Here is a 19,012-nt window from a genome sequence, read left to right on the forward strand (position 1 = left end):
GTATGGATACAGACTGATTATTAAGAGACACTTCCCACGTAAACAGAAAAGCAATCTACAGACTGACTATGCATACATTTAAGATTCGTGGGTGATCGTTCAAGTTTCGAATGAGGATGTCAACAAATATTGGTGAGTCAATGCATTGTCTTAGTTAGACAAATGCGTATATTTAAGGCAATGTTTTGGGATTAACATCATCAAAAATATGCTGAAACCTGCAAGGTTGACTAGATTAGCTAAAATGTTTGGTGCATTGAATTAGTGTTTTATTTACAGCGCCGATCGGATCGTGCCTCCATGTGGGTAATGTATTATGATACATTAATTTCCGTAAGGACGGGTATTAATATGAACAAAAAACGAGTACTGGTATGTAATCTACCTATCAACCTGGTCAGGTTTCCAATATGTCAAAATAGTTTATACTGCACCATTCAGCTTCACCATTGTGGCATTGTAACGAAATTTTATCCTTACAATATCAATAATAGCAGTATAACATTGTATTATAGTGCAATTATAACAGTGTAACGAGGTCTGACTTAAACAGCATTATGAATGCGTATGATTCGACCACGACCCCGTATGTTAAAATCCACATTACTTTTACTTACACTTTGAAATCGAAAATATGCTTTGTTTAGATATTTCACGATGACAAAGTCCGTTCACAAAGTATATGAAGGACCAATTCAGTGATTAAATTAACTGGTAGCTTACTGTACACATCATAACCTTTACGAATAAGCCGCGATGTCCTCGCATTTAGGAATTCGTTTAGGCGTTTAATCACCATGTCCTATCACCCGAAATCCCCATCAGGGATCTTGGTAACGGCATTATCGTAACCCGTAATTGGTCTACCATCAACACATCCGGTGATTGGGTCATCCAGGATACGCCCCACTTTAAATCCTCGTGATTCGTGGATTGTTCGTAACGGCTATGGCGTGTGCAGTAGGTAATTGAATGACGTGCCTCCGTGTGTTTAATTTATGTGTGTCTGTGTGTGTTGGAGGCAGTATTGACGTATTTGCATTTTTACGATATTGCGGATATAACGCTGACTTTAATGTGTTACCTCACTGAAATACGTCAACAGATGATATATCATCCTGTCTTCTTCCTTAAAGTGAAGGAAAGGCATTGACCGCGCTTTCGGTATTGCTTATGATAAGGGAATGACAAGAGCTATCATTCAGGTTTGATGAAAGTTATGTATGACATCATATTTTAAAACAGTTTAAGTGTTTTAAAGACGTACATAAGTTTGTGTAATGTTCGTAACGCAGCAACTTTAACGTACCAAATATCGTAAATAACTTGGGCAAAACATATTGCGTAGACCCATCGAATCCAGAACAAAAATGAAGTTAGAAGAACTATAGATTTGGCTTCTTAAAATGAGAATCAAAGGAATTTAAATTTCTGCATTTCTCAGTCCATCGTTGATCTACCGAATAGATTAGATTTTTATGCAAACTCAGAGAGCAAAATACTACTGAACCACTACTATTTATAACATATAAGTGTTTAACGTGCTTAGGGATCCCTGTCGGACTGCACAATGTTTCCATTATATACAGTAACCTCCCCTTAACTTCCGGTCGGATATAACTGTAGAAAAGCGTCGGCAGAACACTTCCAATGACCATGTACCTCAATCGGTAAGAGCGATAGTATAACGTCCGGTGTTCGGATCCCCGTCTAGCCCCGCTTAATGTTTAAACTCAAAACACTAGTATTGAATTTATATCGTTTATGTCATCCTTGTTATTTAACATAAAAGCCGCATAAGGTTTCGCATCAGATATGATTTATCAAAACTATATTCATACAGAAAAAAAGACAGTTTGGTAGTGGTACGGTGATCGTTAAATGGAAAACTATTTGTTATCCCACAGAGAGAGTTCCTCTGGTCGTTGACAGGAAGAAGAAAGTGCACGAAGTTACATTGAAGGAACGACTAACTTCCTGCAGATGGCACGTTGGATACGTCACTTGCTTAACAATGGCATGTACCATGCTAATGCGCATGAACATGAGCATGGTCGTCGTTTGTATGACTCCCCCAAATATAACAACATTTGCAGTCGTCAACGGAACAATTGTCACAGTTGCCGATAGTAATTTGGTAAGTGCGATCATATTTGTTTTTATATTTTTATTAATGTGCATTACACCCCCTCCCCCGAAAAATACCCATTTACACACCTCTTCTAGCAGACAATATTTGATATCACACCCCAGCATCAATTGAATTGGTCAGCGTACCATGACAGAGACGTTTGTACGTGTTCGGTCTGTGGTACGTAGTATCTACAGGGCACAGGTGTTACAGTAGAAGAAAGCTTTTAAATATATTTGCAAGAAGGAGAAATCACATATTAATGCTTTCAAATCTGGGGGTTTTGGTGGAAAGTTATATCAATAAAATACATTTCTATATGAATATATGACCTATTCTACAGATTTTTTTTTCATATCCTGCCCGCTGACAGTACCACTTCATGAGGGTAATAATTTTGGTTACAGAGTAAACATTGAATTTAATTTAAATGACTTGTCGGCTGTATCATAAGGTATCATTCGACCTTTTGCGATCGTGCTTTTGCTGTCGACTGCAGTGAACAATTAACTTGTTTCATGTAGGAAGGTTCCATAGTCAAAGGCATATCAAATTTGCGAGTTGTATTGATCAAACCCCAAAATGGCATAAGGGGCGGGGCCAAAAATTGTCTTCTTCAGACCCAGAAATGTTTGAATCAAAAGTACTCTTCTTGGATGGAAACGTCCGTCCGTAGTCACATGTATTGTTTACAAGATATAAGTGGGGATGTGGAGAATATGGATGTACCTTCAGTTTTATGTATTTGTCTCTGTTTATGGAAAAAAACTATGCAGGAATCGAATGGCGAAATTTAATAGAAATCCTGTATGATATATGTTAATATGTATGAGAACTGTTTCCCTGTGTGCTTTTGCAATTATTTCTTCCACAGATCAAAATGAGAATTCAATATTAGGTTTCGTATTATTGAACATTTCGACGTAAACCTGCTAGCACTTACTACTTGTTTTTTAAGTTCCTAATAAGGGGTCATTGAGTGTGGTAAAACACGTCTCATGCTTGATACAATTCTCCATGGGATACCCATGTCCTGCCTGCATGTGAGGAAATAACTGCAATAGATACATTACAACAGCATATATCCTAATATAAGATTCTGAGGCAAATTCGGCAGCATGGAGAAAAATAAGTTTTAAATTAAAAAAAAAGCCCTACATTTTCTAATTAATTCCGAAGATGATACTTTTTTTAGTACAATGTTTTTTAAGACGTTTATGTCGAGTGACCAAGCAGTACATGTTATTTATATTACATATATTTACATACATAAATCGACTAATTCCAGAAATATTACGTCCAATGGGACAGTACCATGGAAGGCCTCCTCATTTCCGGTAACTACATTGGCCAGGTGGCAACGGCTCTTATCCTTGGAACAATGTCCGGGCGATACAGTGGCAAATATATTATTGCAAGCATGGTGCTAATTATGGCTGTATCGACAGCAATCACACCAGGATTCGTTTTTGTCAGTGATTACATTGTTCTTGCTCTGCGAATAATTGTAGGCATGGCAACGGTACGTTTATTTAAATATTACTGTACAAACTTGGATGCTGTATAGTAATTTTTTTTACTGGAAATTGACATTTTTAGTCAGTTAGAAATACATCAAATTTGTCTTAAAATGTCTACAGGTTAAAATTGCAACCAATATCAACAGCAACAAACGAAAATGTTGTTCATTATATCACATATATTATCGTAAAAATATACATAACTCTATACAAATGACAACAAATCTCTATCAGAGGTGATATTTTGTCATGTTTTATTTACATTGCTGTTAACCTAATGACCACTTCTGTTTTGATGGGCCGTTAAGAATGTAGTAATAAAACATGTAGTATCACATTATTCATAGTCGCTATATTATAAACTGTGTTGTACAAAATATTTGAAATCGCCAAATTTATTCATAAATGTGAAGAAAAGTTACATGCATAAATGATTCATAAGCATGTAATGATAGTGCCAATGCGATGTCGCGAAGGACAATTTCCTCTCTGCGGTCAACTCTATTTGTTGCATATGAAGCCATACTAGTTTGAATTGCATACAACATATAATTTTGTTCATCAAACTTTTTTGCCTCTTTTGATTTTTCCCGATTTTATTTCAAGATTGATTCACGATAAAATATCTGCCAAGTTCATTACTTTTAACTACGACTACAAAGGTGTTAGTGGCACTCTCTGATATGCGCTGGTAGATCTTACCTGCTCCAACTCACTTTTTATTGCTTTGCTGTCTTTTGTGAAGACGAGTACATTGAAATGACACGATATCATTTTTTGTATTTTACGTAAAGTCGGGTTTGGAACCATGTGCGACTCAGCTGATGTCCAACTGGGCGCCACTTGAAGAACGAGCGCAAATGATGGTTCTTACAGAAACAGGTATATATCTAAAACAAAAATGTGTTACATTTAATTAAGGTTTCGTTGACAATTATTTTTTAATATTTCTAATGACAATAGAAACTGAACGTAACGCACTCACTTGTCATTGCATCCTTAAAATTTGGTAAAATATACAGTAAAACAAAAAACGAATTACACTGCATCATACAGCTGTTTGGTCCTTCTAGGACTCATTAGTGATGCAAGAGGTTAAACATTTGGAAATCTTAAAAAGTTTATTTTACTGTTGAAAGAGAGAGGCAGGTGCGTACAATCCATTCAACGAATCACAAAAACAGTATCAAATTGCTCTATATGTCAAAATCATCAAAATGTTTTACGCTTGTGGATGGGTTCTTGTCAGCTCAGGTTCTAGTGTGGTAAAACAGTTGTCTGTCGCATAATGTTCCGTCGATCATTCTACTCAATTGTCCAAATTCAGTAACAGACATATTGAAGCCCTTTATTGCTGCCTTTTGCTGTTGGAATTGAAGAAATCGCTCTGCAAAATAAACCCTATTTATTATTCAAAACGTTATATACAAATAATAATATAAATGAATCCATTGCTTTTCATTTACTTAGCTCGGAGCTTTGGAGGAATGGCCAACTATATCCTTGCGGGATTGCTTTGCGCTATACCAATTCTTGGAGGCTGGCCGTTCATTTTCTTCGTGTTTGGTAAGTAGCTGTGAAACGTTTCCTGACCTTTTGAAGAATACTGACATTGTCCACTGCATGTTGTATATCCAAGATAGCTTCAGACCATTTTCATTTCCTGATCTAGAATCAAGAAATAAAAGATGAGAAACTTGTTTAAGGTGATCAGTCAACTTTTTAAAATATATATTGTTTATACAATTACATACTATTAAACATGGGAGCTAGTTTGTGGGAACACAATTTTGGTTCAATTGTGTCAGTTTTTGCCACAAATAATGTACCCAAAGGTTGGCCATTTCCATCTTACAAGTACAAATAGTAGTGACATATCAGCTTTGTGTATACTATTTTAGGGTAAATATGTTGCATCTCTGGATCTGAAGAAGTCGTTTACAGAACTGACATTATCTACAATGTAGGATTCAAATCAAATATTATGTGTTTACTACACAGAAGTAACTTAAAGAAACAGAACACTGTTTTTGCGGGGTTTTGTTTTACCAGGTGGACTTACAGCGTTGGTACTACTATTGTGGGTTTTGTTTTACCAGGTGGACTTACAGCGTTGGTAGTACTATTGTGGGTTTTGTTTTACCAGGTGGACTTACAGTATTGGTACTACTATTGTGGGGTTTTGTTTTACCAGGTGGACTTACAGTGTTGGTACTACTATTGTAGGGTTTTGTTTTACCAGGTGGACTTACAGTGATGGTACTACTATTGTGGGGTTTTGTTTTACCAGGTGAACTTACAGGGTTGGTACTACTATTGTTGGGTTTTGTTTTATCAGGTGAACTTACAGTGTTGGTACTACTATTGTTGGGTTTTGTTTTACCAGGTGGACTTACAGCGTTGGTACTACTATTGTGGGGTTTGTTTTACCAGGTGGACTTACAGCGTTGGTACAACTATTGTTTTTTTTTTTACCAGGTGGACTTACAGTATTGGTAGTACTATTGTGGGTTTTGTTTTACCAGGTGAACTTACAGTGTTGGTAGTACTATTGTGGGTTTTGTTTTACCAGGTGGACTTACAGCGTTTGTAGTACTATTGTGGGTTTTGTTTTACCAGGTGGACTTACAATGTTGGTACTACTATTGTGGGTTTTGTTTTACCAGGTGGACTTACAGTGTTGGTACTGCTATTTTGTTTTTTTACCAGGTGGACTTTATATGGCACTGCTGTTGTGGGTTTTGTTTGAACAGGTGAACTTACAGCGTTGGTACTGGTATTGTGGGCTTTTAAACAGGTGGACTGAATGTGTTAGCACTGCTGTTTTGGTTTTGGTTTTAACAGGTGGTCTGAATTTGTTTGTACTGCTATAGTTTTTGTTTTTAACACAAGGACTGAATGTGTTGGTCCTGCTATTGTGTTTTTTTTAACAGGAGGACTGAATGTGTTGGTACTGATATTTTGGGCTTTGTTGGTTTATGATACTCCAAATATCCACCCAAGGATAACCGCGTCAGAACGAGATTACATTAACTTACACAAGGCTCCAGTTGTACTTGATAAGGTAAGTATAACAAAAAAATATATCAGTTTTGTGTACAAATGTAAACAAAATTGTTAAGTAAATCATCACAAACAATTATTGAGAAATGATAACCTTGTGTGTGTCGCATTGACTGTAAGTGATAAATATTGCATGTTTGGTTTTACATGTAACACTATCTCTTGAACCTAAGCTGAAGTTATCATTGCAATAATGTAATAGCCCCAGTCCGTATGTAATGAGTATTTTGGTTGTGCGACATTTCTACATTGCTCTTCAAGCTATAAGAATATGCTAACGAGTAGATAGTTTACTGAGAATGATTCTGGTGAACGAAGATTAATCCCACGCGTAAAACATGTGGCTTAGATTGATATATTGACACTTCAAATAAAAAGGCCTCAGCAACGAAGCTACGTGGAAATGAAAAGACAGAAGCAATCAATTTCGAGAATGTCTCTTATAAAATTTAGAATAGCTGCCTTTATGTGTGAAGACCGTTTCAACAATCTTCCTCTCAAAGTGTTTCCACGAACTATTGATGTCAGATGTCACTTTTTAGTTTTGATTGTTATGCTGCCAATTTATAGGTAAATATAGAAATCGAAACTGGACATACTGTTTACACGCTTTTTCTACATTTTATCTAGTACAACTTAACTTACAGCTTACAACTTACAGTCTTAAAATACAAGGGACATCAACATCATCACTGCCCCAATGTTCATCATATAAAGATCTTAGTTAAGCTGAAAATACGGTCATCAAAGACATAAAAAAATCCTTCTCTACAATCGGTTTAATGTATATATTGATGATTACTTTCTCTTTTTGATACTGAAGTATAGAAATAAGGAGCAATGCTAAAAGCATCCATTTTTTTTTATTAGTTCCAACATGTGTGGCGTCTTGTACATGGAAGCAATTAGCAATGATAAGTAAAAGGTGGTTACATTAAGTTCTTTTGTTGATTTCTTTTTAAGATGAACATCAAAGAATAGACAGATAAAACAAAACACACTGTATATGCATGAAGAGAATTTCCTAAACAGTTTTGCTCTCCATATTCTATTCGGGCGCCCGACCTACTTTTCTTCTCTTTACTCATACGTGGTTTTCCCCGCATGTTGTTAATTGGATACGAATACAATAGTTTGTTGTAAGCATTATTTTGCGAGCCCTATCGACAATAACCATCATATTTGTAATAACCCTTTCATTTTTTGTTTGCTGGTGTGAGCGTCCTTTTTACGGTTACAATCGTTTAGCAGTGTAAGTAAAACTTAATGATACAGGGGCAGGCCCAAAAGCTTAAACACACCGGTGTTATCTTGCACACCACCTACGCCGACATACGTATACGAATATGGCTGATATTATTACTGGATTGTAAGTTCGTTTGAAAATGTATTTCAAGCATTCCTTTCAGATTTCTTACATGTGAAAAGAAGAAAGAAAAACCGCGCAATAAACAAAACGAACTGTCTGAAATATCACATGAAAATACTTGGTAGCAGTTTGGTAGATACAGGTTTTTTGGTCTATAAACAGCTAAGGTCATTTAAGAAAATCTTTAACCCGTGTTCAAAAAAAGGAAAAGGCCTGCTGTATTCCAATATAAGTGAATCGTAAAAGGCGACTCATGGGGACCCTTGTAAGGGGATATGGTGGAGACCAACATTGAATTGCTGCCCCCTTGCAACACTTGGGATCCTGTTCGTTCTTGTCCTTTTTCTTTCTGCCCTACGTACGTTCACTGTTCAGTAGTGTCTCCCTAGGCACCCGCCATCATATTACACTGGTTCTTGTGAGGACGTGACACATCGATCCGCTGAGACGAGGTTGTCATTGCTCGTATCCAGATTGGTCATTCATACATTACCTATTCTTATTTATTAAAATGTGAAGACCAGCCTCAATGAATAGCATGTCACGAAATATTTACAGTAAAACACTTGTTATTAGATTGCAATTACCTGCAACCAATAAGGGAACAAAAGATATAGTCATATAGCCGATCCAACGATTCCCTTTTCGAAACATTAAATATGTCAAAAGTTCTAAACTACCTAAAATCGTTGATCTGTTTAAAAGTATAAACCTAGCCATAACCGCTGTTACTTTTCCAGTTCCCGTTTGTCTTTTTATCTTTTCGTTCTGTTGGTGTCATTTCCTTTTATATCTTTATCTACTTTGTATTGGCCCCAATGCCTCTTTTTGTTGACGGGCCGTTAAGAATCTTATAACAATAAACATTAAACCCCTGACAAACAAACAAACCTGTGTGACTGAACCTATCCAGCGTAACTGTCGGGTTCATTGGACTCTCAGTAAATCGGAAGTTCTTGATAAGTCTAACTAGTCTTTTTCCGCTAATTTGATCTCTCAAAAAGTTTTCTCTATTGTTTCCAACAAATGCAATGCCTCTTTAGTCAACATCTTCATTTATATACATTTTTGTTATAACTACATAACATGTATTGAGTTTTTTCTTTAGAAATCTATCTAAAATACTAGAAGTTCCAAGATATTTGCTCATCATAATCAAGCACTTGTAAATTATTTCGTTTTGAAAGGCATTGCGTATACCGTGGGTGCAGTTGATTGCGTCAAAGGCTGTGTGGGGTTGCGTGCTGGGGTTCCTCACCTATGGAATTCTCTTTATCACTCTTGCCATCTGTCTACCGTTGTATTTCGAACAGGTGTTGGAGCTTGATCCGACAATGGTACGTCAACCGCTATTTACTTCATTGAAAATTTTATCGTCCAGATGTTGCAGTTTAATCGTTACCGTATGACATTTGCGTTGGCATTTATTGTTGTTCACACAGCAAATAAACAAAACGTTTCATATATATTCAAACGTTTTAGGTGCTTTTATTTACCTCATTTGGTAGCATTTGTTTCATGTGACTAACATCAAAAATATGTTGTTGCAATTGATACCTATAACGGGACGTTTTCGCCCAGCCAAACTCTTCCTTAGCCCATGAACTCAAATTTCGCCTAGTGTTTATTTCACTCTTCACATTTCATTACTAGTTAAATTATGTCGTATACTGATTTCCGCTGTAATGATAATTCGCCCTTATCATGGCGGACGTCAAAGGCGAAATCTAAACTGCAGCGAATTTCCCCGGTATACAGTAACCATACTACAGTAGTTCACTAACAGTGTTATATAATTCTATTTCTAGAATGGTCTTGTTTCCTCCCTTCCGTTCATCGGGCGGATATTTGGTTCCATTATGTTCGGTTATCTAGCTGACTGGTTGTACTCGAAGAAATTGATATCCATTACAAATGTGAGGAAGGTGTTTCAGGTAACAGGTACGAAATGTCATGTTTCCTGGACATATCTAACAGATCAGGACGTGTGATAACATCAACATAGGTGTTAATTAGCAACAATACGATCAGGATGGTATATGGCACAAGTGAATTGAACCTGATGCCGGAAATTGATTTACGTAGAAGGATAGGAAGCAAACCACAAAAATAGTAGTTTATCTTAGGAATTTGCGGTACCCATCCTCAAATGACACTGACTGTTACGAGGACATTAAACCCCAAACAAACAAAACAACAAACATTCAAACAAACCAATCCCTTTTATGGACACATAACATACCATCTCAATGTTCAATACCACACGCTGTAGGTACTTCCTGTTGGCTAACTTCCCGGTGGTCGTGTAATGGGAAAATGTCAATATGGCAAGACGGAAATAGGGGTGCCTCTCTCATACACATACAACATAACATCACCATTGGTTATGCCCCCGACATAAAATTGGGAGCATAACGTGTAGCCAATATCCATCCCGTCCCGTCGCGTCCTGTTGCGTTCCGTGCCGTCCCGTCGCGTCCTGTTGCGTTCCGTGCCGTCCCGTCGCGTCCTGTTGCGTTCCGTGCCGTCCCGTCGCGTCCTGTTGCGTTCCTTCCCATCCCGTCCCGTACCGATTCAATCTAAACACTTAAAAACTATTTATAGAACATCAAACACTTAACTAATCTCACATGGCGGCAGGGGCATTCATGTCTCACAGACATTTTCTAGGTAGAATTTTAACCGGTATTATGGAAGTTAGCAATATCATCATTCTCAATTACAAACAATACATATGTCCTAACCTCCCCTTAGTCGGTTTGCTAACATGGCAGTATGGGAAATCTGTTTGGCTCTTTAATACATGCACACCATAAAGTAACCATTTGTTTTTATAAGTATTTTGAGCGATACTTTGGAAGTCAAAAGGAACACCCAAAGGTAAGTGACACGTGTGTAAGCCACACCTATGGTCATTACAAGTGAATAACTGCATTTATCATCTTTATACTACTCTATACCACCTAGCGGTAGTATGATAATTCATTATCATTGGTTGTCAGTATGAGAAGAAGTTTAGAACGACTTGAGAACAACTTGAGAAGACCTTGAGAACGGATTTTCCCATTCCCAAGCACTTGGGAACGTATTTTCTCAAAAAACAACGACTGCTCGCCCCAGATGACGTAAGGAACCGGAATAGTGTCCACACAAAAGTGATCCGCGTAAGAAAATATACCGTCAAAAACATATCAATACAAAGTTACGGAAAAAATATTGTGAGAATAGCAACACCATTTCAGGTGTAAATGTGCACATGGAAAAGCCAATGACGATAGGAATATTTTAAATATATTTATTCTACGTAGTAAGAATAAGGTTCATTGTTTTTCTCCGCGCAAAACTTCTATTTGTTTACGTTTGTTAAAGGCGATCGTTGACCATTGAGCTTAAAAGACATTTGGAAACCACGGCATTTTGTTGAGTTTTTTAAACAAAGAAATATATAAGGAAGTAGGAAATACAACCACAATAAGGTAGCTCGTAGTAACTATTTGTTTTATATAATTACGAGAAATTTTGTATATTACCGATGGGTCTAAAGTAAGGGAGAAATCGCAGAAACATTTTTTTTGCAAAACATATTCTTTCTGACGTTTACCCAATAATACCATATGTGTGCAGCTTAAGCAACTATAATGTTTCCCCTCTACCCTTCCTATCAACCTTTATATATCCTAGTGCCATTCTATACAACGGCATATTTGTGTTGACTTAAGTAAAGAATGTTGGCTGTGTCAGACAGTGACATACTGTAGTCTTTAAAATAGTAGTTGTACTTCCTGCCTACAGCATTTTGGGTAATTCAATAAATGATAAACCTTTAGTCAGTACAATAAGACTGAATGTAATACTATGCTGGATGCCCTCACCATGGTATTTCAGTGAGGTATCACGATCGCAAGGAAGAAAATCCTCCTCCAGCACACATCCAAGCATACGCATACATTACACACGTGGAGGCAAGTCAAATTAAATATCTCAGCTTTTAATTGTTTTTCTCTGCTAAACAAAAGCAAGCCAAGTACAGCAAAACAAAGGAAAAAAAGTTGTCCAATCAAGCGTACACAGGGCCAAATCTACATCTCTCACGCTTACATTTTACGATTAATGTTATATTTTGATTGAAAGCGCTACTGTTTATTTTCATCGTGTTGTTTGGCCCTTGATGACTTAAATTGTCGATGGGCTGTAAAACAATCCCCAAACATATAACTACATGTATCTTTAATGCATTTTAACCTTTTTTGTCCTCATATTAAAAAAAGATGTTTTACTTTTTGTGAAGTCTAGTTATAGCGTTGTTTCGCCCTTTACATTTCTGTATGACCCAAACTCTCAATATGCAATGCGTTACACATTGTAGGGGAGCAACAAAACCTCGAAGAATAGTTTAGTTTAGGAGATACACTACACTTACACAGACATAGTATATATATGTTTAAAGCTATTTACCCCCTGGTGTAGGAAATGTCTGTTTACTTATCTCCCGATTGTCGTTTTCCGGAAAAGTATCAATGTCTACAAATGCCAGTACAGACCTATGTATGGGTGTTAAAATGTGTTTAGAAACTGGCCACCATTATAACAACAGGCACTTACCTTAGATATAGAGTTGTAGGTTTTAAAGTGTATTATTCTATTTCTATAAGTCCATATTCGAGTCGAATTGATTAAACAACATCTTGTACTCCGAAGACTCATGGTTTTCTTCCTATCTTCTACTGAAAAGGTTTTTGAACAGACCAACATGTATCTGTTGTCCCCATAATATCATAGTTTTTCCTTTTTATCTCACAAGCCTGTTCTTTCGTTCTATTGCAATCTATATTTGAAGAAGGGTCTTCTTGTCATCCGTATGCCCTATTCATATGACCTTGTATTGGCTGTCGGGAGGACGTTCAAACATGATTAATATAAATAGATAACTTGTCTCGGTTAACTCCCTATTGGAATATACCATGTAAAAGGTGTCTTAATTTCTTCATTATTTATTATGTTTACTTAGAAATCACTTGCTTTATGTTCTGAAGGATTGGTCGGTGCTGCACCCTTCCTTATATGGATATCGTATCTTGGAAAGGATGACGCAGTTCTAGCAGTGGTCCTACTGGTTGTCTATTGGTTCATTGTAACGGCAATGAACTCCGGCTTTCGAGTAAACTTTGCTGATATCGCCCCAAGGTAATCAGAAATTGACATTTGCAATGATATATCTCTTTATGTTATTTCTATTCTGTTTCCATTTCAAACACTTATAAATAACTAATGGTGTGAGTTGACAATTACTTAGCCCTGTGTCGGTTCCTGTGAAATAATATTTCTAACATCAAATATAATTGCTCCAAAATATCTGTTACGAACTGCTTATTAATTTATTAAATCTTGCAGATTTTTGAGATTAATGATTGTAACTTATCTTTAAATTGGAAGTTAAAACATCAGATTCATAGCCTTTTTTGTGTGTGTACAACTTCTTATCATAATGAAAGCAGAAATGAATGACATCAAATCGTAAGGTATAATTAAGGAGTTTTATCATAAAAAGAAAAGATGACCAATTGAAATTGAGTTGCATTAATCAAACACTGTGGCTCTTCTTGAATAGTAATTTTAGTATCATATGTTTGAAGAAATGTTAAAAAAACCCAACCAAATTAACAAACAATTGGATATGATGTAATCTAAAGGTTATTTTTTTGTGTAAAATGAACCTTTTATTAACAAAACACTGAAAAAGACAATGTAAATAATGGGACCACATCGTATTTATTAAATGTAACATGCAAATCGAATTATTAGTCAAATGGGTAAATGTCTGTTTTTGACTCATACGGGTAATTTTATCCCCGCCTGGATATTTCTACCTTGAACGCTGCGTGTAAGATTTCATAATATGTACTACGTACTTGTATGTATACTGGGTATGATGGGTTTGGTCATTGCAGATTCGCCGGGCTGTTAAATGGAATATGCATGTGTCTGAACGGTTTTATATCAATATTTGTCCCCATTTTGATAACAGCAATCACACCAAACGTGAGTATATATTTCAAAACTAGGTTTGTTTTCGTCAAGTTTATGCATAGTGGATAACTTTCGCCGCAAACATGCAAGTTTTATTATTGTGATGGAAGTTGCAGCTATGTTCCCTTCATATGAGTTATTCCCTAAATATTTCGACCACGACTATGACCTTCCTCAGTAGGAAGCCAGGTTTAATTACCAAAGACCTCCTGAGAGTCATAGACACATGATAGACGGTAACCTGTACTGTCAGAATTGGCAGTGTTCTTCCATCAAGAATCCTGGCCCCGAGGTCATGACATGATTTAAAGCCTAAAACTGTCTTAAGTGTTGTCTTGACAAATCGCAGATAGCATCAGGAAAAATGACGTCATATTTGATTGGCTTAGCAAAAACTTAAGTCCTATATTGTTTCGTGATCACGAGTTCTGGTCTTGGCAAATATTGTGCAAGAAAACATTATAACGGCTTTTGCGTCAGTTGTATTTCGTTTTCATTTTCAAATAAAACAAACAAATAAATAAATAAAAAACAAATGTGAATGTCCATAAAATCAACTCTAGTCTGGCTAATTAAAAATATGTAAAGGAAAACCGCAAAGGAACAGTTTTCAGTCAAATATTTTATGATTGAGTGCGTTAATTTTAAGTTGATAAGTGATATATTCTATAATGTGCCGTCTATGATAAGTGATATGTTCTATAATGTGCCGTCTATAATAAGTGATATATTCTATAATGTACCGTCTATGATAAGTGATATATTCTATAATGTACCGTCTATGATAAGTGATATATTCTATAATGTACCGTCTATGATAAGTGATATATTCTATAATGTACCATCTATGATAAGTGATATATTCTTTAATGTGCCGTCTATGATAAGTGATATATTCTATAATGTACCGTCTATGATGAGTGATATATTCTATAATATACCGTCCTTGATAAGTGATATATTCTATAAAGTGCCGTCTATGATAAGTGATATATTCTATAATGTACCGTCTATGATAAGTTATATATTCTATAATGTGCCGTCTATGATAAGTGATATATATATAATGTACCGTCTATGATAAGTGATATATTCTATAATGTGCCGTCTATGATAAGTGGTATATTCTATAATGTACCGTCTATGTTAAGTGATATATTCTATAATGTACCGTCTATGATAAGTGATATATTCTATAATATACCGTCTATGATGAGTGATATATTCTATAATGTACCGTCTATGATAAGTGATATATTCTATAATGTACCGTCTATGATAAGTGATATATTCTATAATGTACCGTCTATGATAAGTGATATATTCTATAATGTACCGTCTATGATAAGTGATATATTCTATAATGTACCGTCTATGATAAGTGATATATTCTATAATGTACCGTCTATGATAAGTGATATATTCTATAATGTACCGTCTATGATAAGTGATATATTCTATAATGTACCGTCTATGATAAGTGATATATTCTATAATGTACCGTCTATGATAAGTGATATATTCTATAATGTACCGTCTATGATAAGTGATATATTCTATAATGTACCGTCTATGATAAGTGATATATTCTATAATGTACCGTCTATGATAAGTGATATATTCTATAATGTACCGTCTATGATAAGTGATATATTCTATAATGTACCGTCTATGATAAGTGATATATTCTATAATGTACCGTCTATGATAAGTGATATATTCTATAATGTACCGTCTATGATAAGTGATATATTCTATAATGTACCGTCTATGATAAGTGATATATTCTATAATGTACCGTCTATGATAAGTGATATATTCTATAATGTACCGTCTATGATAAGTGATATATTCTATAATGTACCGTCTATGATAAGTGATATATTCTATAATGTACCGTCTATGATAAGTGATATATTCTATAATGTACCGTCTATGATAAGTGATATATTCTATAATGTACCGTCTATGATAAGTGATATATTCTATAATGTACCGTCTATGATAAGTGATATATTCTATAATGTACCATCTATGATAAGTGATATATTCTATAATGTACCGTCTATGATAAGTGATATATTCTATAATGTACCGTCTATGATAAGTGATATATTCTATAATGTACCGTCTATGATAAGTGATATATTCTATAATGTACCGTCTATGATAAGTGATATATTCTATAATGTACCGTCTATGATAAGTGATATATTCTATAATGTACCGTCTATGATAAGTGATATATTCTATAATGTACCGTCTATGATAAGTGATATATTCTATAATGTACCGTCTATGATAAGTGATATATTCTATAATGTACCGTCTATGATAAGTGATATATTCTATAATGTACCGTCTATGATAAGTGATATATTCTATAATGTACCGTCTATGATAAGTGATATATTCTATAATGTACCGTCTATGATAAGTGATATATTCTATAATGTACCGTCTATGATAAGTGATATATTCTATAATGTACCGTCTATGATAAGTGATATATTCTATAATGTACCGTCTATGATAAGTGATATATTCTATAATGTACCGTCTATGATAAGTGATATATTCTATAATGTACCGTCTATGATAAGTGATATATTCTATAATGTACCGTCTATGATAAGTGATATATTCTATAATGTACCGTCTATGATAAGTGATATATTCTATAATGTACCGTCTATGATAAGTGATATATTCTATAATGTACCGTCTATGATAAGTGATATATTCTATAATGTACCGTCTATGATAAGTGATATATTCTATAATGTACCGTCTATGATAAGTGATATATTCTATAATGTACCGTCTATGATAAGTGATATATTCTATAATGTACCGTCTATGATAAGTGATATATTCTATAATGTACCGTCTATGATAAGTGATATATTCTATAATGTACCGTCTATGATAAGTGATATATTCTATAATGTACCGTCTATGATAAGTGATATATTCTATAATGTACCGTCTATGATAAGTGATATATTCTATAATGTACCGTCTATGATAAGTGATATATTCTATAATGTACCGTCTATGATAAGTGATATATTCTATAATGTACCGTCTATGATAAGTGATATATTCTATAATGTACCGTCTATGATAAGTGATATATTCTATAATGTACCGTCTATGATAAGTGATATATTCTATAATGTACCGTCTATGATAAGTGATATATTCTATAATGTACCGTCTATGATAAGTGATATATTCTATAATGTGCCGTCTATGATAAGTGATATATTCTATAATGTACCGTCTATGATAAGTGATATATTCTATAATGTACCGTCTATGATAAGTGATATATTCTATAATGTACCGTCTATGATAAGTGATATATTCTATAATGTACCGTCTATGATAAGTGATATATTCTATAATGTACCGTCTATGATAAGTGATATATTCTATAATGTACCGTCTATGATAAGTGATATATTCTATAATGTACCGTCTATGATAAGTGATATATTCTATAATGTACCGTCTATGATAAGTGATATATTCTATAATGTACCATCTATGATAAGTGATATATTCTTTAATGTGCCGTCTATGATAAGTGATATATTCTATAATGTACCGTCTATGATGAGTGATATATTCTATAATATACCGTCCTTGATAAGTGATATATTCTATAAAGTGCCGTCTATGATAAGTGATATATTCTATAATGTGCCGTCTATGATAAGTGACATATTCTATAATGTACCGTCTATGATAAGTGATATATTCTATAATGGACCGTCTATGATAAGTGATATATTCTATGATGTACCATCTATGATAAGTGATATATTCTTTAATGTGCCGTCTATGATAAGTGATATATTCTATAATGTGCCGTCTATGATAAGTGATATATTCTATAATGTACCGTCTATGATAAGTGATATATTCTATAATGTACCGTCTATGATAAGTGATATATTCTATAATGTGCCGTCTATGATAAGTGATATATTCTATAATGTACCGTCTATGATAAGTGATATATTCTACAATGTACCGTTTATGAAAAGTTGATTTGATACAGTTCTTGTGCAATAGTACCAGATTATTTATGCTCAATTGATCTGAAGATATTTTTTTTTACAAACAATTCGTTTATTGATGTACTTTTGCTTTTTTTTTACATTTTTTAGTTCGATGAATTCATTTTTGTTAATTTTTTTTTTATTATTGTTGTGTGGTTCTAAATCACATAAATTGTCAATTTATACCAGCAGTTATAGATTTCTTAACGGAAAAATATATTTTTTACGGCATTTCAGCGTATATAGGCTGAGAAGAAATATTGTTTCAAAGGTATCTGATATGATATTTTCGGTTATAAAATATCAACAAACAGTATAGTAAATTATACGATTCGTTTAAAAGTCAGTTTCAAATTGAATACTAACAAGAATGTCTACTGTGATTTGCAAAGCTGGCATTCTTGTGACAGTAAAAGTAGTGTATTGATGTATCCAATATTTTTCAACCTTTAACAAAATCAAACCAAACCAAACCATACCTTTATGCTCCCTTTATTGGCTTTGGTACGTTACTTTTATAATGTCAATGTTTAATATCTCTTCTTTTGAGATCGAGGTGGGCATTTTCCCACTTTTGGATAACCCTGGCAGTGTTTGATCTTTACCTATGTACATTGTACCAACGGAGAAAAAAAATAATAAAGTGCTCAAGATTGCAAAAGCTTGTCATCCAATATCTCCGATATTTGTTTTCTTAAACAAAGAAAGTTAGAAACAACAAAAGTAAAAAAAACACCATATCAGTGTGGACAAGCAATAAGGGCAGGTAACTCTTGGTGACAAGTAAGTGTGTAGACTCTGTTAGTCGTATCCTGAATACCATTAATAAAGG

General features: G+C 34.5%; 1 protein-coding gene across 4 annotated transcripts in view; it reads left to right on the forward strand.

Annotated features, from left to right (window-relative positions):
* Window positions 1–19,012, forward strand: part of LOC110467134 (uncharacterized transporter slc-17.2-like) — a 23,422-nt gene continuing 4,410 nt past the window's right edge. For 2 of the 4 annotated variants that reach the window (XM_021524074.1, XM_021524071.1), the window contains exons 1-10: window positions 1–132; window positions 1,908–2,137; window positions 3,420–3,653; window positions 4,446–4,533; window positions 5,122–5,217; window positions 6,585–6,715; window positions 9,271–9,420; window positions 9,892–10,024; window positions 13,117–13,267; window positions 14,032–14,122. In XM_021524074.1, coding sequence (XP_021379749.1) covers window positions 111–132; window positions 1,908–2,137; window positions 3,420–3,653; window positions 4,446–4,533; window positions 5,122–5,217; window positions 6,585–6,715; window positions 9,271–9,420; window positions 9,892–10,024; window positions 13,117–13,267; window positions 14,032–14,122 — 1,326 coding nt within the window. In that variant the 5' untranslated portion in view covers window positions 1–110. The other 2 variants (XM_021524072.1, XM_021524073.1) reach the window with 2 other exon arrangements.

Source organism: Mizuhopecten yessoensis, unplaced genomic scaffold (assembly GCF_002113885.1).
Source record: "Mizuhopecten yessoensis strain PY_sf001 unplaced genomic scaffold, ASM211388v2 scaffold11161, whole genome shotgun sequence".
In the NCBI taxonomy this organism is placed as follows: domain Eukaryota; kingdom Metazoa; phylum Mollusca; class Bivalvia; order Pectinida; family Pectinidae; genus Mizuhopecten; species Mizuhopecten yessoensis.